At 55.5% G+C, this 26,745-nt stretch overlaps 1 protein-coding gene across 1 annotated transcript in view; it reads left to right on the forward strand.

The window, feature by feature from the left end:
- Positions 1-26,745, forward strand: part of leprotl1 (leptin receptor overlapping transcript like 1) — a 62,187-nt gene that overhangs the window by 17,007 nt on the left and 18,435 nt on the right. Inside the window, exon 2 of the mRNA XM_072589156.1 lies at positions 16,438-16,513. Within this exon, the coding sequence (XP_072445257.1) occupies positions 16,438-16,513 (76 nt within the window). The remainder of the gene's footprint in view (positions 1-16,437; positions 16,514-26,745) is intronic.

Here is a 26,745-nt window from a genome sequence, read left to right on the forward strand (position 1 = left end):
TCTCCATCACACTGACCCCCCACCCATCTCACCGACCCCCCCCTCTCCATCACACTGACCCCCCCCCTCTCCATCACACTGACCCCCCACCCATCACACCGACCCCCCCCTCCATCACACCGACCCCACTCTCCATCACACCGACCCCTCTTCATCACACCGACACCCCTCCATCACACCGACTCCCCTCATCACACCGACCCCCCCACTCCATCACACCATTCCCCCCCCTCCATCACACCGACACCCTCCAACACGCCGACCCCCCCCTCCATCACGCCGACCCACCCTCTCCATCACACCGATCCCTCCTCTCCATCACACCGATCCCCCCTCCATCACACCGATCACTCTCTCCATCACACCGACACCCCCCCTCCATCACGCCGACCCCCCCCGTCCATCACACCAACCCTCCCCATCACACCGATCCCCCATCCCACCGACCCCCCTCTCCATCCCACTGACCCCTCTCCATCCCACTGACCCCTCTCCATCCCACTGACCCCTCTCCATCCCACCGACTCTTCTCCATCACACCGACCCCCCTCCATCACACCGACCCCCCCCTCTATCCAACTGACACCTCCTTCCCACCAGCCCCCCCCAACCTACCGACCCCTCTCCCATCACACCGACCCCCTCTCCATCACACCGACCCCCCTGCATCACACCGAACCCCCCCATCATACCTAAACCCCCCAATCACCCCAACCCCCCTCTCCATCACAACGACTCCCCGATCACTCCAACCCCCCCTCCATCACACCGACCCCCCCCTCCATCACACCGACCCCCCCCTCCATCACACCGACCCCCCCCCATCACACCAACCCCCCCTCCATCACACCGATCCCCCCCATCACACCGACCCCCCCCTCTCCATCACACAGACCCCCCTCTCCATCACACCGACCCCCCCCATCACACCAATCCCCCCTCTCCATCACACCGACCCCTCTCCATCACACCGACACCCCTCCATCACACCGACTCCCCCCCCCATCAACCAGACACACTCCATCACACCGACCCCCCCTCCATCACACCGACCCCCCCTCCATCACACTGACCCCCCCTCCATCACACCGACCCCCCCCTTTACACCGACCCCCCCATCACACCGACCCCCCCATCACACCGACCCCCCTCTCCATCCCACCGACCCCTCTCCATCCCACCGACCCCTCTCCATCACACCAACCCCCCCCATCACACTGACCGCCCCCCCCCATCCCACTGACACCCCCTTCCCACCGGCCACCCCCTTCCTACCGACCCCCCCCCCCCAACCTACCGACCCCTCTGCCTCATACCGATCCCCCACTCCATCACACCGACCCCCCCCCCATCCCACCAACCCCCATCTCCATCACTCCGAACCCTCCCTCCATCACACCGACCCCCCTCTCCATCACAATGACTCCCCAAGCACTCCAACCCCCCCTCCATCACACCGACCCCCCCCTCCCATCACACCGACCACCTCTCCGTCACACTGACCACCTCTCCGTCACACCGACCTCTCTCCGTCACACCGACCCCTCTCCATCACACCGACCCCTCTCCGTCACACCGACTCCTCACTCTCACACCGACCCACCCTCTCCATCACACTGATCCCCCCTCTCCATCACACTGATCCCTCCTCTCCATCACACCGACCCCTCCATCACACCGATCCCCCCCTTCCATCACACCGATCCCCCCCTCCATCACACCGATCCCCCCCCCTCCATCACACCGATCCCCCCCCCCCATCACACCGACCCCCCCCCTCCATCACACCGATCCCCCCCTCCATCACACCGATCCCCCCCTCCATCACACCGATCCCCCCCTCGATCACACCGATCCCCCCCTCCATCACACCGATCCCCCCCTCCATCACACCGATCCTCCCCTCCATCACACCGAACCCCCCTCCATCACACTGATCCCCCCATCACACTGATCCCCCCATCACACCGACCCCCCCATCACACCGATCACCCCCCCAATCACACCGATTTCCCCCCCATCACACCGATCCCACCCTCCATCACACTGACCAACCCCCCTCTCCATCACACCGATCCTTCCTCTCCATCACACCGACCCCCCATCACACCGATCACGCCTCCATCACACCGACCCCCCCCCCATCACACCGACCCTCCCCATTACACCGATCCCCCATCCCACTGACCCCACTCCATCCCACCAACCCCTCTCCATCACACTGACCCCCCTCCATCACACCTAACCCCCCCCATCACACCGACCCCCCTCTCCATCACGTCGACAACCTCCATCACACCGACCCCCCCTCCATCACACCGCCCCCCCATCACACCGACCCCCCCCTCCATCACACCGACCCCCCCCTCCATCACACCGACCCCCCCCTCCATCACACCGACCCCCCCCTCCATCACACCGACCCCCCTCTCCATCACACCGACCCCACTGTCCATCACACTGACCCCACTCTCCATCACACTGACTCCCCCATCACACCGACCCCCCCTTCCATCACACTGACCTCCCTCTCCATCACAACGACTCCCCCATCACTCCAACCCCCCCCAATCACATCGACCTTCCCCCCATCACACTGACCATCCCATCACACCGACCCCCCAATCACACCGACCCCTCCCTCCATCACACCGACCCCTCCCTCCATCACACCGACCCCCCCATCACACCGACCCCCCTCAATCACACCGACCCCCCTCAATCACACCGACCCGCCCCTCAATCACACCGACCCCCCCCATCCAACTGACACCCCCTTCCCACCGCCCCCCATCCCACCAACCCCCCCTCCATCCCACCAACCCCCCCTCCATCCCACCAACCCCCCTCTCCATCACACCTAACCCCCCCATCACACCTAACCCCCCCATCACACCGACCCCCCTCCATCACACCGAACCCCCCCATCATACCTAACTCCCCCATCACACCAACCCCCCTCCATCACACCGAACCGCCCCTCCATCACACCGACCACACCCCTCCATCACGCCGACCCTCCCCTCCATCACGCCGACCCTCCCCTCCATCACGCCGAGACCCCCCTCCATCACACCGATTCCCCCCTCCATCACACCGACCCCTCACCATCACACCGACCCACCCTCTCCGTCACACCGACCCCCTCTCCGTCATACCGACCCCCTCTCCGTCACACTGATACTCCCTCTCCATCACTCCGATCCCTCCTCTCCATCACACCGACCCCCCTCCATCACACCGACCCCCCATCACTCCGACCCCCCTCCATCACACCGACCCCTCCCTCCATCACACCGACCCCTCCCTCCATCACACCGACCCCTCCCTCCATCACACCGACCCCCCGCTTCCATCACACTGACCCCCTCTCCGTCACACCGACCCCCTCTCCGTCAAACCGATACTCCCTCTCCATCACTCCGATCCCTCCTCTCCATCACACCGACCCCTCCCTCCATCACACCGACCCCTCCCTCCATCACACCGACCCCTCCCTCCATCACACCGACCCCCCGCTTCCATCACACCGACCCCCCCCATCACACCGACCCCCCCATCACACCGACCCCCCTCAATCACACCGACCCGCCCCTCAATCACACCGACCCCCCCATCCAACTGACACCCCCTTCCCACCGCCCCCCCATCCTACCAACCCCCCCTCCATCCCACCAACCCCCCCCTCCATCCCACCAACCCCCCTCTCCATCACACCTAACCCCCCCATCACACCTGACCCCCCTCCATCACACCGAACCCCCCCATCATACCTAACTCCCCCATCACACCGACCCCTCTCCATCACACCGACCCCTCTCCATCACACCGACCCCTCTCCATCACACCGACCCCCCTCCATCACACCGACCCCCCCTCTATCCAACTGATACCCCCTTCCCACCGGCCCCCCCATTCTACCAACCCCCCTCTCCATCCCACCGACCCCCTCTCCATCACACCGACCCCCCTCCATCACACCTAACCCCCCCCATCACACCGACCCCCCTCTCCATCACGTCGACAACCTCCATCACACCGACCCCACCTCCATCACACCGCCCCTCCATCACACTGACCCCCCCCTCCATCACACCGACCCCCCCCTCCATCACACCGACCCCCCCCTCCATCACACCGACCCCCCCTCCATCACACCGACCCCCCTCTCCATCACACCGACCCCCCCTTCCATCACACTGACCCCACTGTCCATCACACTGACCCCACTCTCCATCACACGGACTCCCCCATCACACCGACCCCCCCTTCCATCACACTGACCCCACTGTCCATCACACTGACCTCCCTCTCCATCACAACGACTCCCCCATCACTCCAACCTCCCCCAATCACACCGACCTTCCCCCCATCACACTGACCATCCCATCACACCGACCCCCCAATCACACCGACCCCTCCCTCCATCACACCGACCCCTCCCTCCATCACACCGACCCCTCCCTCCATCACACCGACCCCTCCCTCCATCACACCGACCCCCCCATCACACCGACCCCCCTCAATCACACCGACCCCCCTCAATCACACCGACCCGCCCCTCAATCACACCGACCCCCCCCATCCAACTGACACCCCCTTCCCACCGCCCCCCCATCCCACCAACCCCCCCTCCATCCCACCAACCCCCCCTCCATCCCACCAACCCCCCTCTCCATCACACCTAACCCCCCCATCACACCGACCCCCCTCCATCACACCGAACCCCCCCATCATACCTAACTCCCCCATCACACCGAACCGCCCCTCAATCACACCGACCACACCCCTCCATCACGCCGACCCTCCCCTCCATCACACCGACCCTCCCCTCCATCACGCCGAGCCCCCCCTCCATCACACCGATTCCCCCCTCCATCACACCGACCCCTCACCATCACACCGACCCACCCTCTCCGTCACACCGACCCCCTCTCCGTCACACCGACCCCCTCTCCGTCACACTGATACTCCCTCTCCATCACTCCGATCCCTCCTCTCCATCACACCGACCCCCCTCCATCACACCGACCCCCCATCACACCGACCCCCCTCCATCACACCGACCCCTCCCTCCATCACACCGACCCCCCGCTTCCATCACACCGACCCCCCCATCACACCGACCCCCTCTCCGTCACACCGACCCCCTCTCCGTCACACCGACCCCCTCTCCGTCACACCGACCCCCTCTCCGTCACACCGACCCCCTCTCCGTCCCACTGATACTCCCTCTCCATCACTCCGATCCCTCCTCTCCATCACACCGACCCCTCCCTCCATCACACCGACCCCCCGCTTCCATCACACCGACCCCCCCATCACACCGACCCCCCTCAATCACACCGACCCGCCCCTCAATCACACCGACCCCCCCATCCAACTGACACCCCCTTCCCACCGCCCCCCCATCCTACCAACGCCCCCTCCATCCCACCAACCCCCCCCCATCACACCTAACCCCCCCATCACACCGAACCCCCCCATCACACCGAACCCCCCCATCACACCAACCCCTCTCCATCACACCGACCCCTCTCCATCACACCGACCCCTCTCCATCACACCGACCACACCCCTCCATCACGCCGACCCTCCCCTCCATCACGCCGACCCTCCCCTCCATCACGCCGACCCTCCCCTCCATCACGCCGATTCCCCCCTCCATCACACCGACCCCTCACCATCACACCGACCCACCCTCTCCGTCACACCGACCCCCTCTCCGTCACACCGACCCCCTCTCCGTCACACTGATCCTCCCTCTCCATCACTCCGATCCCTCCTCTCCATCACACTGACCCCCCATCACACCGACCCCCACATCACACCGACCCCCCATCACACCGACCCCCCCCATCACACCGAACCCCCCCATCACACCGACCCCCTCTCCATCACACCGACCCCCTCTCCATCACACCGACCCCCTCTCCATCACACCGACCCCCTCTCCATCACACCGACCCCCTCTCCATCACACCGACCCCCTCTCCATCACAGCGACCCCCTCTCCATCACACCGAAACACCCCTCAATCACACCGACCACACCCCTCCATCACACCGACCCCCCCCCGTCCAACTGACACCCCTTTCCCACCGCCCCCCCCCATCCTACCAACCCCCCCTCCATCCCACCAACCCCCCCCTCCATCACTCCAACCCCCCCTCCATCACAACGACAACCTCCATCACACTGACCCCCCCATCACACTGACCCCCCTCTCCATCACACCGCCCCACCCCTCTCCATCACACCGACCCCCTCCTCTCCATCACACCGACCCCCCCCTCCATCACACCGATCCCCCCCATCACACCGACCGCCCCCCCCATCACACTGACCCCACTCTCCATCACACCGATCCCCCCCCATCACACCGACACCCTCCATCACACCGATCCCCCACCTCCATCACACCTACACCCTCCATCACACCGACCCCCCCCATCACACCGACCCCCCCCTCCATCACACCGACCCCCCCCTCCATCACACCGACCCCCCCTCTCCATCACACCGACCCCCCCTCTCCATCACACCGACCCCCCCTCTCCATCACACCGACCCCCCTCTCCATCACAGCGACCCCCCTCTCCATCACAGCGACCCCCCTCTCCATCACAGCGACCCCCCTCTCCATCACAGCGACCCCCCTCTCCATCACAGCGACCCCCCTCTCCATCACAGCGACCCCCCTCTCCATCACACCGACCCCCCTCTCCATCACACCGACCCCCCTCTCCATCACACCGACCCCCCTCTCCATCACACCGACCCCCCTCTCCATCACACCGACCCCCCTCTCCATCACACCGACCCCCCTCTCCATCACACCGACCCCCCTCTCCATCACACCGACCCCCCTCTCCATCACACCGACCCCCCTCTCCATCACACCGACCCCCCTCTCCATCACACCGACCCCCCTCTCCATCACACCGACCCCCCTCTCCATCACACCGACCCCCCTCTCCATCACACCGACCCCCCTCTCCATCACACCGACCCCCCTCTCCATCACACCGACCCCCCTCTCCATCACACCGACCCCCCTCTCCATCACACCGACCCCCCTCTCCATCACACCGACCCCCCTCTCCATCACACCGACCCCCCTCTCCATCACACCGACCCCCCTCTCCATCACACCGACCCCCCTCTCCATCACACCGACCCCCCTCTCCATCACACCGACCCCCCTCTCCATCACACCGACCCCCCTCTCCATCACACCGACCCCCCTCTCCATCACACCGACCCCCCTCTCCATCACACCGACCCCCCTCTCCATCACACCGACCCCCCTCTCCATCACACCGACCCCCCTCTCCATCACACCGACCCCCCTCTCCATCACACCGACCCCCCTCTCCATCACACCGACCCCCCTCTCCATCACACCGACCCCCCTCTCCATCACACCGACCCCCCTCTCCATCACACCGACCCCCCTCTCCATCACACCGACCCCCCTCTCCATCACACCGACCCCCCTCTCCATCACACCGACCCCCCTCTCCATCACACCGACCCCCCTCTCCATCACACCGACCCCCCTCTCCATCACACCGACCCCCCTCTCCATCACACCGACCCCCCTCTCCATCACACCGACCCCCCTCTCCATCACACCGACCCCCCTCTCCATCACACCGACCCCCCTCTCCATCACACCGACCCCCCTCTCCATCACACCGAACCCCCTCTCCATCACACCGAACCCCCTCTCCATCACACCGAACCCCCTCTCCATCACACCGAACCCCCTCTCCATCACACCGAACCCCCTCTCCATCACACCGAACCCCCTCTCCATCACACCGAACCCCCTCTCCATCACACCGAACCCCCTCTCCATCACACCGAACCCCCTCTCCATCACACCGAACCCCCTCTCCATCACACCGAACCCCCTCTCCATCACACCGAACCCCCTCTCCATCACACCGAACCCCCTCTCCATCACACCGAACCCCCTCTCCATCACACCGAACCCCCTCTCCATCACACCGAACCCCCTCTCCATCACACCGACCCCCCTCTCCATCACACCGACCCCCCTCTCCATCACACCGACCCCCCTCTCCATCACACCGACCCCCCTCTCCATCACACCGACCCCCCTCTCCATCACACCGACCCCCCTCTCCATCACACCGACCCCCCTCTCCATCACACCGACCCCCCCCTTCCATCACACCGACCTCCCCCCATCACACCGAACCCCCCTCCATCACACCGACCTCCCTCTCCATCACAACGACTCCCCCTCCATCACACCGACCTTCCCTCCATCACACCGACCATCCCATCACACAGAACCCTCTCTATCACACCGAACCCCCCATCACACCGACCCCTCCCTCCATCACACCGACCCCCCGCCTCCATCACACCGACTCCCCCCCATCACACCGACCCCCCCATCACACCGACCCCCCCATCACACCGACCCGCCCCTCAATCACACCGACCTGCCCCTCAATCACACCGACCCGCCCCTCAATCACACCGACCCCCCCTATCCAACTGATACCCCCTTCCCACTGCCCCCCATCCTACCAACACCCCCCCCATCCTACCAAGCCCCCCCTCCATCACACCAAGTCCCCCTCCATCCCACCAAGCCCCCCTCCATCACTCCAAGCCCCTCATCACATCAACCCCCACCCTCCATCACACCGATCCCCCCCCCCAATCACACCGTCCCCTCTCCATCACACCGATTCCCCCCCCCCATCACACCGTCCCCTCTCCATCACACGGTTCCCCTCTCCATCACACCGACCCCCCCCCTCCATCACACCGACCCCCCCCCCCTCCATCACACCGACCCCCCCCCATCACACCGACCCCCCCCCATCACACCGACCCCCCCTCCATCACACCGACCCCTCTCCATCACACCGATCCCCCCTCTCCATCACACCGATCCCCCCTCTCCATCACACCGATCCCCCCTCTCCATCACACCGATCCCCCCTCTCCATCACACCGATCCCCCCTCTCCATCACACCGATCCCCCTTCTCCATCACACCGACCCCCCTTCTCCATCACACCGACCCCCCTTCTCCAGCACACCGACCCCCCTTCTCCATCACACCGACCCCCATTCTCCATCACACCGACCCCCCCTCCATCACACCGACTCACCCTCCATCACACCGACCCTTCCCCATCACACCGACCCCACTCTCCATCACACCGAACCCCCCCATCACACCAACCCTCCCCCCATCACACCGACTCCCCCATCACACCGACCCCCCCCCCTCCATCCCATCGACCCCCCTCCATCCCATCGACCCCCCTCCATCCCATCGACCCCCCTCCATCACACCGACCCCCCTCCATCACACCGACCCCCCTCCATCACACCGACCCCCCTCCATCACACCGACCCCCCCTCTATCCCACTGGCCCCCCCATCCTACCACTGCCCCCCCCTTCCATCACACTGCCCCCCTTCTCCATCACACCGACCTCCCCCCATCACACCGAACCCCCCCCTCCATCACACCGACCCCCCCTCCATCACACCGACCCCTCCCCTCCATCACACCGACCCCCCTCCATCACACTGACCCCCCCCTCTATCCCACTGGCCCCCCCATCCTACCACCGACCCTCCCCTCTCCATCCCACCGACCCCCCTCCATCACACCGACCCCCCTCCATCACACCGACCCCCCCTCTATCCCACTGGCCCCCCCATCCTACCACCGCCCCCCCCCTTCCATCACACTGCCCCCCTTCTCCATCACACCGACCTCCCCCCATCACACCGACCCCCCTCAATCACACCGACCCGCCCCTCAATCACACCGACCCCCCCATCCAACTGACACCCCCTTCCCACCGCCCCCCCATCCTACCAACCCCCCCTCCATCCCACCAACCCCCCCCTCCATCCCACCAACCCCCCCCTCCATCCCACCAACCCCCCTCTCCATCACACCTAACCCCCCCATCACACCTAACCCCCCCATCACACCGACCCCCCTCCATCACACCGAACCCCCCCATCATACCTAACTCCCCCATCACACCGACCCCTCTCCATCACACCGACCCCTCTCCATCACACCGACCCCCCTCCATCACACCAACCCCCCCACCACACCGACCCCCCCTCTATCCAACTGATACCCCCCTCCCACCGGCCCCCCCATTCTACCAACCCCCCTCTCCATCCCACCGACCCCCTCTCCATCACACCGACCCCCCTCCATCACACCTAACCCCCCCCATCACACCGACCCCCCTCTCCATCACGTCGACAACCTCCATCACACCGACCCCACCTCCATCACACCGCCCCCCCATCACACCGACCCCCCCCTCCATCACACCGACCCCCCCCTCCATCACACCGACCCCCCCCTCCATCACACCGACCCCCCCCTCCATCACACCGACCCCCCCCTCCATCACACCGACCCCCCCCTCCATCACACCGACCCCCCCCTCCATCACACCGACCCCCCCCTCCATCACACCGACCCCCCCCTCCATCACACCGACCCCCCCTTCCATCACACTGACCCCACTGTCCATCACACTGACCCCACTCTCCATCACACTGACTCCCCCATCACACCGACCCCCCCTTCCATCACACTGACCTCCCTCTCCATCACAACGACTCCCCCATCACTCCAACCCCCCCCAATCACACCGACCTTCCCCCCATCACACTGACCATCCCATCACACCGACCCCCCAATCACACCGACCCCTCCCTCCATCACACCGACCCCTCCCTCCATCACACCGACCCCTCCCTCCATCACACCGACCCCTCCCTCCATCACACCGACCCCTCCCTCCATCACACCGACCCCTCCCTCCATCACACCGACCCCTCCCTCCATCACACCGACCCCCCTCCATCACACCGACCCCCCCTCTATCCAACTGACACCCCCTTCCCACCGGCCCCCCCCATCCTACCGACCCCCCCTCCATCCACCAACCCCCCTTTCCATCACACCGACCCCCTCTCCATCACACCGACCCCCCTCCCTCACACCAAACCCACCCCATCATACCTAACCCCCCCATCACACCGACCCCCCTCTCCATCACATCGACACCCTCCATCACACCGACCCCCCCCCCATCACATCGACACCCTCCATCACACTGACCCCCCCCTCTCCATCACACCGACCCCCCCTCTCCATCACACCGACCTCCCCCCATCACACCGAAACCCCCTCCATCACACGACCTCCCTCTCCATCACAACGACTCCCCCATCACTCCAACCCCCCCTCAATCACACCGACCTTCCCTCCATCACACCGACCACCCCATCACACCGAACCCTCTCTATCACACTGACCCCCATCACACCGACCCCTCCCTCCATCACACCGACCCCTCCCTCCATCACACCGACCCCCGCCTCCATCACACCGACCCCCACCTCCATCACACCGACCCCCCCCAATCACACCGACCCGCCCCTCAATCACACCAACCACACCCCTCCATCACACCGACCCCCCCATCACACCAACCCCCCCCATCCAACTGACACTCCCTTCCCACCGCCCCCCCATCCTACCAACCTCCCCTCCATCCCACCAACCCCCCTGTCCATCACACCGACCCCCCTCCATCACACCGAACCCCCCCATCACACCGACCCCCTCTCCATCACACCGACCCCCTCTCCATCACACCGACCCCCTCTCCATCACACCGACCCCCCTCAATCACACCGAAACACCCCTCAATCACACCGACCACACCCCTCCATCACACCGACCCCCCCCCCGTCCAACTGACACCCCTTTCCCACCGCCCCCCCCATCCTACCAACCCCCCCTCCATCCCACCAACCCCCCCCTCCATCACTCCAACCCCCCCTCCATCACAACGACAACCTCCATCACACTGACCCCCCCATCACACTGACCCCCCTCTCCATCACACCGCCCCACCCCTCTCCATCACACCGACCCCCTCCTCTCCATCACACCGACCCCCCCCTCCATCACACCGATCCCCCCCATCACACCGACCGCCCCCCCCATCACACTGACCCCACTCTCCATCACACCGATCCCCCCCCCATCACACCGACACCCTCCATCACACCGTTCCCCCCCCCTCCATCGCACCGACACCCTCCATCACACCGACACCCTCCATCACACCGACCCCCCCATCACACCGACCCCCCCTCCATCACACCGACCCCCCCCCTCCATCACACCGACCCCCCCTCTCCATCACACCGACCCCCCCATCACACCGACCCCCCCTCCATCACACCGACCCCCCCCCTCCATCACACCGACCCCCCCTCTCCATCACACCGACCCCCCTCTCCATCACACCGACCCCCCTCTCCATCACAGCGACCCCCCTCTCCATCACACCGACCCCCCTCTCCATCACACCGACCCCCCTCTCCATCACACCGACCCCCCTCTCCATCACACCGACCCCCCTCTCCATCACACCGACCCCCCTCTCCATCACACCGACCCCCCTCTCCATCACACCGACCCCCCTCTCCATCACACCGACCCCCCTCTCCATCACACCGACCCCCCTCTCCATCACACCGACCCCCCTCTCCATCACACCGACCCCCCTCTCCATCACACCGACCCCCCTCTCCATCACACCGACCCCCCTCTCCATCACACCGACCCCCCTCTCCATCACACCGACCCCCCTCTCCATCACACCGACCCCCCTCTCCATCACACCGACCCCCCTCTCCATCACACCGACCCCCCTCTCCATCACACCGACCCCCCTCTCCATCACACCGACCCCCCTCTCCATCACACCGACCCCCCTCTCCATCACACCGACCCCCCTCTCCATCACACCGACCCCCCTCTCCATCACACCGACCCCCCTCTCCATCACACCGACCCCCCTCTCCATCACACCGACCCCCCTCTCCATCACACCGACCCCCCTCTCCATCACACCGACCCCCCTCTCCATCACACCGACCCCCCCCTCCATCACACCGACCCCCCCCTCCATCACACCGACCCCCCTCTCCATCACACCGACCCCCCTCTCCATCACACCGACCCCCCTCTCCATCACACCGACCCCCCTCTCCATCACACCGACCCCCCTCTCCATCACACCGACCCCCCTCTCCATCACACCGACCCCCCTCTCCATCACACCGACCCCCCTCTCCATCACACCGACCCCCCTCTCCATCACACCGACCCCCCTCTCCATCACACCGACCCCCCTCTCCATCACACCGACCCCCCTCTCCATCACACCGACCCCCCTCTCCATCACACCGACCCCCCTCTCCATCACACCGACCCCCCTCTCCATCACACCGACCCCCCTCTCCATCACACCGACCCCCCTCTCCATCACACCGACCCCCCTCTCCATCACACCGACCCCCCTCTCCATCACACCGACCCCCCTCTCCATCACACCGACCCCCCTCTCCATCACACCGACCCCCCTCTCCATCACACCGACCCCCCTCTCCATCACACCGACCCCCCTCTCCATCACACCGACCCCCCTCTCCATCACACCGACCCCCCTCTCCATCACACCGACCCCCCTCTCCATCACACCGACCCCCCTCTCCATCACACCGACCCCCCTCTCCATCACACCGACCCCCCTCTCCATCACACCGACCCCCCTCTCCATCACACCGACCCCCCTCTCCATCACACCGACCCCCCTCTCCATCACACCGACCCCCCTCTCCATCACACCGACCCCCCTCTCCATCACACCGACCCCCCTCTCCATCACACCGACCCCCCTCTCCATCACACCGACCCCCCTCTCCATCACACCGACCCCCCTCTCCATCACACCGACCCCCCTCTCCATCACACCGACCCCCCTCTCCATCACACCGACCCCCCTCTCCATCACACCGAACCCCCTCTCCATCACACCGAACCCCCTCTCCATCACACCGAACCCCCTCTCCATCACACCGAACCCCCTCTCCATCACACCGACCCCACTCTCCATTACACCGACTCCCCCAATCACACCGACATTCCCTCCATCACACCGACCATCCCATCACACAGAACCCTCTCTATCACACCGAACCCCCCATCACACCGACCCCCCGCCTCCATCACACCGACTCCCCCCCATCACACCGACCCCCCCATCACACCGATCCCCCTCTCCATCACACCGATCCCCCCTCTCCATCACACCGATCCCCCCTCTCCATCACACCGATCCCCCCTCTCCATCACACCGATCCCCCCTCTCCATCTCACCGATCCCCCCTCTCCATCACACCGACCCCCCCATCACACCGATCCCCCTCTCCATCACACCGATCCCCCCTCTCCATCACACCGATCCCCCCTTCTCCATCACACCGACCCCCCTTCTCCATCACACCGACCCCCCTTCTCCATCACACCGACCCCCATTCTCCATCACACCGACCCCCCACTCTCCATCACACCGACCCCCCCTCCATCACACCGACTCACCCTCCATCACACCGACCCTTCCCCATCACACCGACCCCACTCTCCATCACACCGAACCCCCCATCACACCAACCCTCCCCCCATCACACCGACTCCCCCATCACACCGACCCCCCCCTCTCCATCCCATCGACCCCCCTCCATCCCATCGACCCCCCTCCATCCCATCGACCCCCCTCCATCACACCGACCCCCCTCCATCACACCGACCCCCCTCCATCACACCGACCCCCCTCCATCACACCGACCCCCCTCCATCACACCGACCCCCCCTCTATCCCACTGGCCCCCCCATCCTACCACCGCCCCCCCCTTCCATCACACTGCCCCCCTTCTCCATCACACCGACCTCCCCCCATCACACCGAACCCCCCCCTCCATCACACCGACCCCTCCCCTCCATCACACCGACCCCCCTCCATCACACCGACCCCCCCTCTATCCCACTGGCCCCCCCATCCTACCACCGACCCCCCCCCCTCCATCCCACCGACCCCCCTCCATCACACCGACCCCCCTCCATCACACCGACCCCCCCTCTATCCCACTGGCCCCCCCATCCTACCACCGCCCCCCCCCTTCCATCACACTGCCCCCCTTCTCCATCACACCGACCTCCCCCCATCACACCGAACCCCCCCCCTCCATCACAACGACTCCCCCATCACTCCAAACCCCCTCAATCACACCGACCTTCCCTCCATTACACCGACCATCCCATCACACCGACCCCCCCTCCATCACACCGACCCCCCCTCCATCACACCGACCCCCCCCCATCACACCGACCCCCCACTCCATCACACTGACCCCCCCTCTCCATCACACCGACCCCTCTCCATCACACCGACCCCTCTCCATCACGCCGACCCGCCCCTCAATCACATCGACCACCCCCCCATCACACCGACCCCCCCCATCACACCGACCCCCTCCATCACACCGACCCCCCATCACACCGACCCCCCATCACACCGACCCACTCTCCATCACACCGATTCCCCCCCTCCATCACACCGATACCCCCCATCACACCGAACCCCCCTCCATCACACCGACCTCCTACTCCTTCGTACTGACCCCCCCATCACACAGACCCCTCCATCACACCGACCCCCCCCTCCATCACACCGACCCCCCCCCTCCATCACACCGACCCCCCTCTCCATCACGCTGAACTCCCCCTCTCCATCACGCCTATCCCCCCATCACGCAAACACCCCATCACGCAAACACCCCATCACGCAAACACCCCATCACGCCGACCCTCCCCTCCATCACGCCGACCCTCCCCTCCACCACGCCGACCCCCCCCTCCATCACACCGATCCCCCCTCCATCACACCGACCTCCCTCTTCCCCCATATCCCAGTATCCCTTGTCCCCCCCCACCTCCGTATCAAACCGTCCCATCCCCGTATTTCTCCACATTCGACCCCCCATATCACACCATCCACCCCATCATATCATACTATCCCATCCCCTTGTATCTCACCATTGCCTCCCCATCGTATCACACCAGCCTCTCCACCCACCCCCCACATCACACCAATTCCTACCCCCCATCTCTGGCCTCTTTCCCCCCCCCCCCATATCACACCATTCCCTCCCCATATCTCAGGCCATCCTCACCCCATATCACACCATTCTCATCCTTGTCCAATCTCACCAGCCCCTCGTTCCGTTTAATTGGCCCAGCCACTGCTCCACACGCTCTCCTGAAAGTGCCCTATGCCAGTAGATTTTAATTTTAAATCCTTGAATTGGAGAACAGTTTGCAAGCAGCAGCAATATTTAAGCTGAATAATTTCCAAGCCTTACTGGCTTCTGCATCTATTCTTTAATGATCAGATATACCCTATGTAGTTAGCTGGAAGTGTGCAGCGCATTCACAAACTGGTTGATTTGGTTACTATTTTGTGTTTTGTCTCTATTTTCCAGCGTTGATCAGCCTATCATTTGGTGGTGCCATTGGACTGATGTTCCTGATGCTTGGATGTGCCCTTCCAGAGTATAAGTAAATAATAAGTACTCAAATAAAAGCAAAGAACTTGAATGCTGGAAACCTGAAATAAAAATAGAAATTGCTGGAACACCTCAGCAGATCGGGCAGTTTCTGTGGAGGGATAAACTGAGTTAATGTTTTGAGTCCAGAATGACACTTTGTTGGAATTTCTGGATCACGGTGAACTTGAAACATTAATTCTGGTTCTTCCTTTCACAGATACTGCCAGCCTCTCTGACAGTTTTAATTTTTTCAAAATAATAATACTTGGTTTTTGGTGCTAATCCAGATGTCACATCCTCTCTCTTTTAACACCAAAACTAATTGAACATTCCTGACTTTATTTCTTGTAGGAAAGAATAAAAGTCATGAGTAAAGATTAAAGATGGGTTTTAAGGGAATATAATTCTGGTTTGCATTGTAAATTGTTAAAAAATAGTTGTATAAATAGTTGAGATTTTCAGGTAGATCAGTACATGAAGAGGAAAGGCTTGGCAGGAGCAGGCAGGTGTAGCTGGTTTAGTTTGGGATTATGTTCAGCATGGACCAGTTGGACCAAAGGGTCGGTGTCCATGCTCTATGACTCTATTTATAAGTTATTCGTAAATGTTATAATTCTTGTAATCTGTATTTCTGTTTGATGACATACTTTTTTTTTGCCTGTTGTTGCATGTAAGGAAAGGACTAGGTAGGGAAAAGTAGTTTAGATTACTTTTACAGTGTGGAAACAGGCCCTTCGACCCAACAAGTCCACACCGCCCTGCCGAAGCACAATCCACCCATAACCCTACATTTACCCCATACCTAACACTACGGACAATTTAGCATGGCCATTTCACCTGACCTGCACATCTTTGGACTGTGGGAGGAAACCCACGCAGACACGGGGAGAATGTGCAAACTCCACACAGTCAGTCGCCTGAGGCGGGAATTGAACCCGGGTCTCTGGCGCTGTGAGGCAGCAGTGCTAACCACTGTGCCACCGTGCTGCTCACTTCAGAAGAGATTTGAAAGTATACTGACAAAGATCAATTGAACCATGAGGGCCATTTCTGTTTTGTAGGTTTTATTAAATTTCTACAGTAATGGAAGCCATGACATCAACGTTCCAAGAGACAGACAAAACTGAGCTAAAAATGGTGGATTAGATTAGATTCCCTACTGTATGGAAACAGGCCTTTTGGCCCAATGAGTCCACACCGACCCTCCGAAGAGTAACCTATCTAGACCCATACCCCTGCCCTATACTTACCCCGAACTAATGCACCCATCACTATCGGCAATTTCACATGGCCAATTCACCTGACCTGCACATCTTTGGATTGTGGGAGGGAGCCGGAGCACCCAGAAGAAACCCACGCTGACACGGGGAGAATGTGCAAACTGCACACAGACAGTTGCCCGAGGCAGGAATTGAACCCGGGTCACTGGTGCTGTGAGGCAGTAGCGGAAGGAAGTTATACATAGAGCTGATTGACATGGGATGCTTTGGGAAATAGTATCTAGGCCTATTGCTACCAGTTGTATACATTAAATAGGAATTGGGGATTGGAGTAAGCTCTCCAAGTTTGCAAGTGATTCCAAATTGAGGGGAACTATGAGCAAGGAAGAAGCCAATAAAATGCAACAGTTTAGTGGGAAATAGAAACAGATAAAACACATCATGGTTTGTCTGATTATACTGGATTTTCATGCTTGAAGTATGAATGGTGGGGCGGACGGTATGTTTCTCAGAAGTTTTCCTGGTGTTTCTTTCAAGGAGGATACTGACAGGTTGGGAAGCTGGGTCAAAGATTCTCAAATACCTGTAAATGAGGACAAATACAAAGCTGTGAGATTGGAAAGGACAGTAAATGGTATCAATGTAAACTGAAGGCTAGTGTATCAAGCATAACAAAGCAGGAGGAATGCTGTTGAACAGGATACACAACCATATGTGAAGTATGTGGCAGCAGTAAAGAAAGCTATTGGGCTGTTTGGCAGTAAAGTTGAGCCTGGGCCCCAAACATAAATCCACAGAGACTCCAGAGCTAAAGGAACAGCTGGAGAAGTCATTTATGGTTGTGATGTGCAACAAATCAGAAATAAATCAGAGGTAAATGGAGCTGTATTTAAAAATAAAAGTTTGATAGGTGGCTGGAAGTGTATTGTGAGAAAGAGGTCTGAGCTGGCATTTGTGAACAGTGGAAATGGACTGAGCAGCAAATCGACAATCCAATAAGAGAGGACTGGAAGACCTTTTTTGTTGGGAGAGTAGAAATACATAGAGGATGTATTTCCAATACTTTTCATCTTTAGCAGCAGGTTTGGACCCAAAGAAGTGCTTAGAGAGAGCAGAGGCCGTAAAGCCATCTTGGGGGTCTAGTAGCAAGAGACAGCAAATATTTATAAGGATCTGGCAGTGGGGATCAAGGTTCCAAGTCTAAAGATCTAATCAATGTGAAGGAATCTGCTTGAAAAGAGGCAAAAATAACTCCATGAAATTCCAAAGCATGAAGTGAAATTGGAAATGGCTACTTGTCAAGCTGGTAAAATTGCTTGTATTTAAAAATAATTACAGGTTCAAAACATGAGGGGCATGGATAGGGTAAATAGGCAAAGTCTTTTCCCTGGGATCGGGGAGTCCAGAACTAGAGGTCATAGGTTTAGGGTGAGAGGGGAAAGATATAAAAGAGACCTACGGGGTCTATATTTTCCATGCTGTACGTCTCTATGACTCTATGATGCAAAAGGGTGAAACAAATATCTAAACAATTAAAACTTCAAAAGAAAAATAAGATGGAGAATGATCAACAAAATTTTCATATACTAAAATAGTAAGTTTTCATGATTAAAATTTACCAAAAAAAAGCCTTGTGGACTTTTTTTAATTATTCTTCATTCATGGGATGTGGGAATATGAGCTGGGCCAGCATTTATTGCCCATCCTTTATCGCCTTTGAGAAGGTGGGTATAAACCACTGCTTGAGCTACTGCAGTTAATCTGGTGTAGGCGTTGTCTCCTGTCATTAGGGAAGGAGTTTCTGCTTTTTGACGTAGCGATATTTCCATTCCTTTGTGTCAAAACACTGAGACCCCTTCCCTAATGGAAGTTGCCAGTTGGACTATAGCAATTTAAGAAGGCAGCTCGCTGAGTTATAGTTTTATTGTCTACTGCAGAGATCTGAAAACTGATTCTTGGTGACCCTTCCAATTTAGTATTAAATGAGAACTGTGCTATTGGATGCATTGACTTTCAAATGAGACTTTAAGCTGAGACCCTGTCTATCCCGTCAGGTTGTGTAAAATATCCCATGGCGTTACTTGAGGAGAAGTGCAGTTCTTGCTGATACCCAGGTCAACATTTGTCTCTAGCTACCATTAGAGTCATAGAGATGTACAGCATGGAAACAGACCCTTTGTTCCAACCTGTTTATGCCGACCAGATATCCCAACCCAATCTAGTCCTGCCTGCCAGCACCAGGCCCATATTCCTCCAAACCCTTCCTATTCATATACCCATCCAAATGCCTCTTAAATGTTGCAATTGTACCAGCCTCCACCACATCCTCAGGCAGCTCATTCCAGACACGTACCACCCTCTGCATGAAAATGTTGCCCCTTAGGTCTCTTTTACATCTTTCCGTTCTCACCCTAAACCTATGCCCTCTAGTTCTGAACTCCCTGACCCTGACTTTGTCTATTTATCCTATCCATGCCCCTCATTATTTTGTAAACCTCTATAAGGTCACCCCTCAGTCTCCGATGCTCCAGGGACAACAGCCCCAGCCTGTTCAGCCTCTCCCTACAGCTCAAATCCTCCAACCCTGGCAACATCCTTGTAAGTCTTTTCTGTACCCTTTCAAGTTTCACAACAACTTTCCGATAGGAAGGAGACCAGAATTGCACGCAATATTCCAACAGTGGCCTAACCAATGTCCTGTACAGCCGAAACATGACCTCCCAACTCCTGTACTCAATACTCTGACCAATAAAGGAAAGCATTCCAAACGCCGCCTTCACTATACTATCTACCTGCAACTCCACTTTCAAGGAGCGATGAACCTGCACTCCAAGGTCTCTTAGTTCAGCAACACTCCTTAGGACCTTACCATTAAGTGTATAAGTCCTGCTAAGATTTTCTTTCCCAAAATGCAACACCTCGCATTTATCTGAATTAAACTCCATCTGCCACTTCTCAGCCCATTGGCCCATCTGGTCCAGATCCTGTTGTAATCTTCATCTCCATGACACCTCTAATTTGGTGTCATCTGCAAACTTACTAACTGGACTTCTTATGCTCGCATCCAAATCATTTATGCCACCTGCCCTGCCTTATTTCCCAAGAGTAGCTCAAGTTTTGCACCTTCTCTAGGTACATCCATTTCCTGAATCAGAAAATTGTCTTGTGCACATTTAAGAAATTCCTCTCTATCTAAACCTTTAACACTATGGCAGTCCCAGTCAATGTTTGGAAAGTTAAAATCCCCTATCATAACTACCCTATTATTCTTACAGATAGCTGAGATCTCCTTACAAGTTTGTTTTTCAATTTCCCTCTGACTATTAGGGGGTCTATAATTCAATTCCAATAAGGTGATCATCCCTTTCTTATTTCTCAGTTCCACCCAAATAACTTCCCTGGATATATTTCCGGAATATTCTCCCTCAGCACAGCTGTAATGCTATCCCTTATCAAAAATGCCACTGCCCCTCCTCTATTGCCTCCCTTTCTATCCTTCCTTTCGCATTTGTATCCTGGAACATTAAGCTGCCAGTCCTGCCCATCCCTGAGCCATGTTTCTGTAATTGCTATGACAACCCAGTCCCATGTTCCTAACTATGCCCTGAGATCATCTGCCTTCCCTGTTGGCCCCTTGCATTGAAACAAATGCAGTTTAATTTATTAGTCCTACCTTGTCCCTGCCTGCCCTGACTGTTTGACTCACTTCTGTTCTCAACTCTAACAGTCTCAGATTGATTTCTTTCCTCACTATCTCCCTGGGTCCCATCCCCCCATGTTACTAGTTTAAATCCTCCCAAGCAATTCTAGCAAATTTCCCTGCCAGTATATTAGTCCCCTTCCAATTTATGTGCAATCTGTCCTCCTTGTACAGGTCACTTCTACCCCAGAAGAGATTCCTTCCAATGATCCAAAAATGTAAATCCTTCTCCCATACACCAACTCCTCAGCTATGCATTCATTTGCTCTATCCTCCTATCCCTGCCCTCACTAGCTCGTAGCACCGGGAGTAATCCAGATATTACTACCCTTGAGGACCTCCTTTTTAAATTTCTGCTGAACTCTCTGTCATCTCCCTTCAGAATCTCAACCTTTTCCCTTCCTGTGTTGTTGGTTCAAATGTGGATAATGACCTCTTGCTGGCCCCTCTCCCCCATGAGAACATTCTGCACCCTCTCTGAGACATCCTTGATCCTGGCACCAGGGAAACAACACACCATTCTGCTTTTTCTCTGCTGGCCACAGAAACTTCTGTCTGTTCCTCGGACTACAGAATCCCCTTACATAATTGATCCCTTGGAACCCGATGTACCCCTCGTTGCATTAAAGCCAGTCTCAAAAGCAGAAACTTGGCTGTTTGTGTTACGTTCCCCTCAGAATCCATCACCCCCTACATTTTCCAAAACAGCATACCTGTTTGAAATGGGTATATCCACAAAAGACTCTTGCCCTAGGTGCCTACCTCCCTTCCTGGAGTTAACCCATCTATGTGACTGTAACTGAGACTTTACCCCCCTTCCTATAACTGCCATCCATCACATACTGTTGCTGTTGCAAATTCCTCATTGCTTCTATCTGTCCCTCCAACTGATTCACTCGATCTAATAAGATTTCCATCCAACAGCATTTATGGCAGATATAATCCGCAGTAACCCTTAAACTCTCTTTAAACTCCCACGTCTGACAAGAAGTACACGTCTACTGACCCAGAAAATAACACCGTCTTATTCCTGTACAAAACACTACCCCAGGTTAAATTAATAGTTATGGCTTATATTTTAAGTTTAATCAAGAGACTTATCTCCAAAAACATATAATCAAGAAAGAACCCACTGTACTCACTCATACAGCCCTTCTCTTGGACAGACTTAAAACAACAATTAACTTATCTGATTCTGTGCTGTGAACTTTGACCAAACCAGTTCCTCCAAGATTAGTTGTGAAATTCACTGTTTGTTAATTTTCCCAGATGCACTCCGATGTCCAGCGACACATGAATTCAAAAACAGCAAAGGTAGTAACTGTGCAGATTCTCTCTCTCTCTCTCTCTCTCTCTCTCTCTCTCTCTCTCTCTCCTGCACTGTCCCACTAAAAACACACATTATTTTGGCCATGATCACCTTGTTTCTGGAAACTTGCCCTGTGAAAATTATCTGCCATATCTCCTGGGATTTGATGGTGGGTCCTTCAAAAATGGCTGTAAAGCACTTTGAAGTTATCCTGAAGTAACGAAAGACACAATATACATTCAATATTTTTATTTTCAACTTTAATTCTGGACTCATATATCCATAGGAGTTGTATTGACACTTCACAACAGCATTTTTCATAACCCATTAACTTCAAAACATAAAACATTGTTATTTTGTCAGCCTAGGCTGGATTTGAATTAGAAGGAAATTAAACAACACTCTGCCATCTAATTCTCAAAACTTGAATGATATTTATTGATACTTAACATACACAACGGGATGCTACAAGTATGTCACAAACCTTGCAAAATGTTACAAAATTAATGTGGGAAATCTGGTTTCTTTTTTGGGCTATATTGGTGTAGGATCCTCTAATGTATAAGAAATGGTTTCAAAGTTGGACACACTGGGAACTTCGTATGACCATGTTAAAAGAGATTGGAAACAAATAGATCAATGTTAAGAATAGAAATTCAGTGAAGAACAGTGTTGGATTAATGTTATGTCAAGCTTAGAATCATTTGGCACAGAAGGAAGCCATTTTGGTCCTCATGCCTTTGCAAGCTTTTTGAAGAGACCACTATTAGTAGCACACCAAGCTTGTTTCCCTAGTATGGTACTTACTTTTTTTTCCATTTTTCAACAGCAATCCAATGCCCTTTTGAAAAAATCTGATTGAATCTGTCACATCCACCCTTTCAGGCAATGCATCCCAGATTATCATAATTCACTGGGACATTTTATCTCCATACTGAGATTTTTCTAATCAACTTAAATCTATCATCCAACCCTGTGCTAGTAGAAATGAATTTTCTCCATCTATTCTTATCAAAACTCCTCATTGTTTTAACACAACTGTTAGATCTCTCATTAACCTTTCCTAGTCTATGGAAAATAATCCCAGCTCCTCCAATCTTTCCATGTAACTGATGTCCCTCACACCTGATGTTATTCTAGTAAATTTTCTCTGTACCAATAACCTGGCCTTTCTAAAGTGTGGTGCCCAAAATTGGATGCAATAATCCAGCTAAAACCAAGTGATTTTTGCAAACATTTAGTGTATCTTTCTTTAGTTTATGCTTCTACATATTTGACTGGGAATGATTTATATATGTATGCCTCCAGGTTTCTCTGATCCTATGCCTCTTTTAGAATTATTCCATTTTATTTATAATATGCTCATCAAATTTCTCATCCAAAATTTATCACTCCACACTCCATATAATGCATTTCATCTATGATGCATCTATCAGTTTCAGTGTGCATAGGTCATCTTGTAGTTTGCTGCTCTCCTCTTCATATATGACTACACTATATTCATCTATAATGTTTGAAATTATGCATTGTATCCCCAAGTCTAAATCAATGATATGCAAATGACACCAAAATTGGTGGCATAGTAGACAGTGAAAAACACTTTCCAAGATTACAAAGCAATTTTTATCAAGTGGGTCAATGGGCTGAAAAATGGCAGATGGAGTTCAATCTAGATAATGAGAGATATTGCATTTTGGTACAACAAACAAGGGTAAGGCTTATACAGTTAATAGTAGGGCCTTGGGTCATGTTGTAGGTACCTAGGGGTGCAGATACATGAGTCTTTGACATTTGTGTCACATGTAGACAAGGTAGTTAAAAAGGCATTTGGCACTCTTGCTTCCATTGCTCTGTCCTTTGAGTATAGGAGCTGGGAAGTCATATTGAGGTTGTACAGGACATTGGTGAGGCCTCTTCTGGAATACTGTGTCCAGTTCTGGTCGCCCAGTTATAGGAAGGATATTATTAAGCTGGAGAGGATTCAAAAGAGATTTAGCAGGGTGTTGCCAGATATGGCTCGACTTATAAGTAAAGGCTGAATAGAAGAGGACCTTTTTCACTGGAGCGTAGGATAATGAGAGGAGAGCTGATAAAATTTATAAAATAATGATCGATATAAATAGAGTTAATGGTAGTTGTCTTTTCCATAGGATTGGGGATTTCAAGACTGGGGGCACATTTTTAAGGTGAGAGGGGAGATATTTACAAAAGACATGAGGGGCAAATGTTTTACACAGAGGGTGTTTCATGTGTGGAATGAACTTCTAGAGGAAATGGTTGAAATGGGTACAATTACAATGTTTAAAAGACATTTGGATAAATACATGAATAGGAAAGGTTTGGAGGGAGATGAGCCAGAAGCAGGCAGGTGGGGCTAGTTTATTTTGGGATTATGGTTGGCATGAACTGGTTAGACTGAAGGGTCTGTTTCTGTGTTGTACAACTCTTGACTCTGTGATGAATAGCAACATTTTTTATACCAACTACTGAGGACACCATGCTGAAAAAACAATTGGTCACTTATACTGTCCTTTTCTCAACACTAATCTTATGTCTTTGCTGACATTTGAGTTGCATCAGCTTCAAGTTTTGTAGTATGTCCATTATGCGCAATATTAAACAGATTTGACAGTTTAGGCACACATTAATTATATCATCCTAATCATTCCTCAGTTACTGCATTGAGGATATTAAGTATTAAATATTAAGATGATTTTCCATTAGAAATCTATATTGGCTATCATTTATTCACCAAATGTCATTGAATATTGTCTTGGATTATCATCAGTAGAAGTTTTCTTACCATTGGCAAGACTGCCTGATTTATTTCTGTTCCCATTTTTGAACAGTGGAAGCAGCAATCCTTCATTCTCAGGGACCGTTCTCGTGTTCAAGACTAATTGGGAGAGTGTGGCAAAAGCCTGTGCTATATCCACACTTGCTTGATTGAGCACCTTGGGTGCATCCCTTCCTGATTGTTTGACTTGGAGTACCGCCAAGCTTCTAATTACCTCCTTGACCTATTTTCATCCTATTTAATTTTCTCTTTTTCCTTCTTTTATTATGATATTGGCAGCACTGTATTTGCAGAAAGTGAAGACTGCAGATGCTGGAAAAGCACAGCAGGTCAGGCAGCATCAAAGGAGTAGGAGAATTGACGTTTTAGGCATATGCCCTTCATCAGCGTTGTCTTCTTTAATAGACAGCTGTGAAGACCAGAATTTTGCCGAGGTGCCAAAAATCCTGCTTCTGGGGCTGAAAGCAGGAGATGGCCTTGCAATTTTGAGTGCTTTTAACCAGAAAAATTATATCATAAACCATTTTTTAATTGCTGTTTCATTTCAGATTAATTTCTTTGGTTACTCATAAAGATTTGGCTTTGGAGTCCTTTCCTTAGTCCCTCAGCAGAATGGTTTAGGTTCTTCATGAACAGCCAGCCTTCGAAATTTATACTTTCCATTGAAATATCTTCGCCTTGTTTTTTTTTCCCACAACTATTCTTGTCTATAGTTAAAAATCACACAACACCAGGTTATAGTCCAACAGGTTTATTTGCTGCTCCTTCATCAGGTGGTTGTGGAGTATTCTTGTCTAAGCCCAATCTTAATATCATACTGTTGTTTATTTTTGCTCCTATTTTCTGGGATGAGGTTGACTTGTCTGGTTGTTGATGCAGTGAAAACTCAGTGTAACTAGATGAGCATTATCTAGAACGATAGGACTAACTGCTGAAAAGGCAATTGGTATATCTGGTTTGTTCTGATATTCCTTCAGCTGAACCTCTGTACAATAGTCATGTTTTCTTTTAATCATATTTTTCTCAATTATTTATTAAACACCCTTTGATATAATAGTACATTCTCTTCTTCAGACATTTCTTGTGGTAGATAGGAAAGGAATTAGACCACTCATCTCTTTGAACCTATTCCAATGCTCTATTAGTTCATGGCTAATGTGTCTGCTGACTTTTTTTTAAACCTGCCTTTATTTGATATCTTGATGTCTTAATCTAA

This window comes from Chiloscyllium punctatum, chromosome 2, assembly GCF_047496795.1.
Source record: "Chiloscyllium punctatum isolate Juve2018m chromosome 2, sChiPun1.3, whole genome shotgun sequence".
Taxonomy (NCBI): Eukaryota; Metazoa; Chordata; class Chondrichthyes; order Orectolobiformes; family Hemiscylliidae; genus Chiloscyllium; species Chiloscyllium punctatum.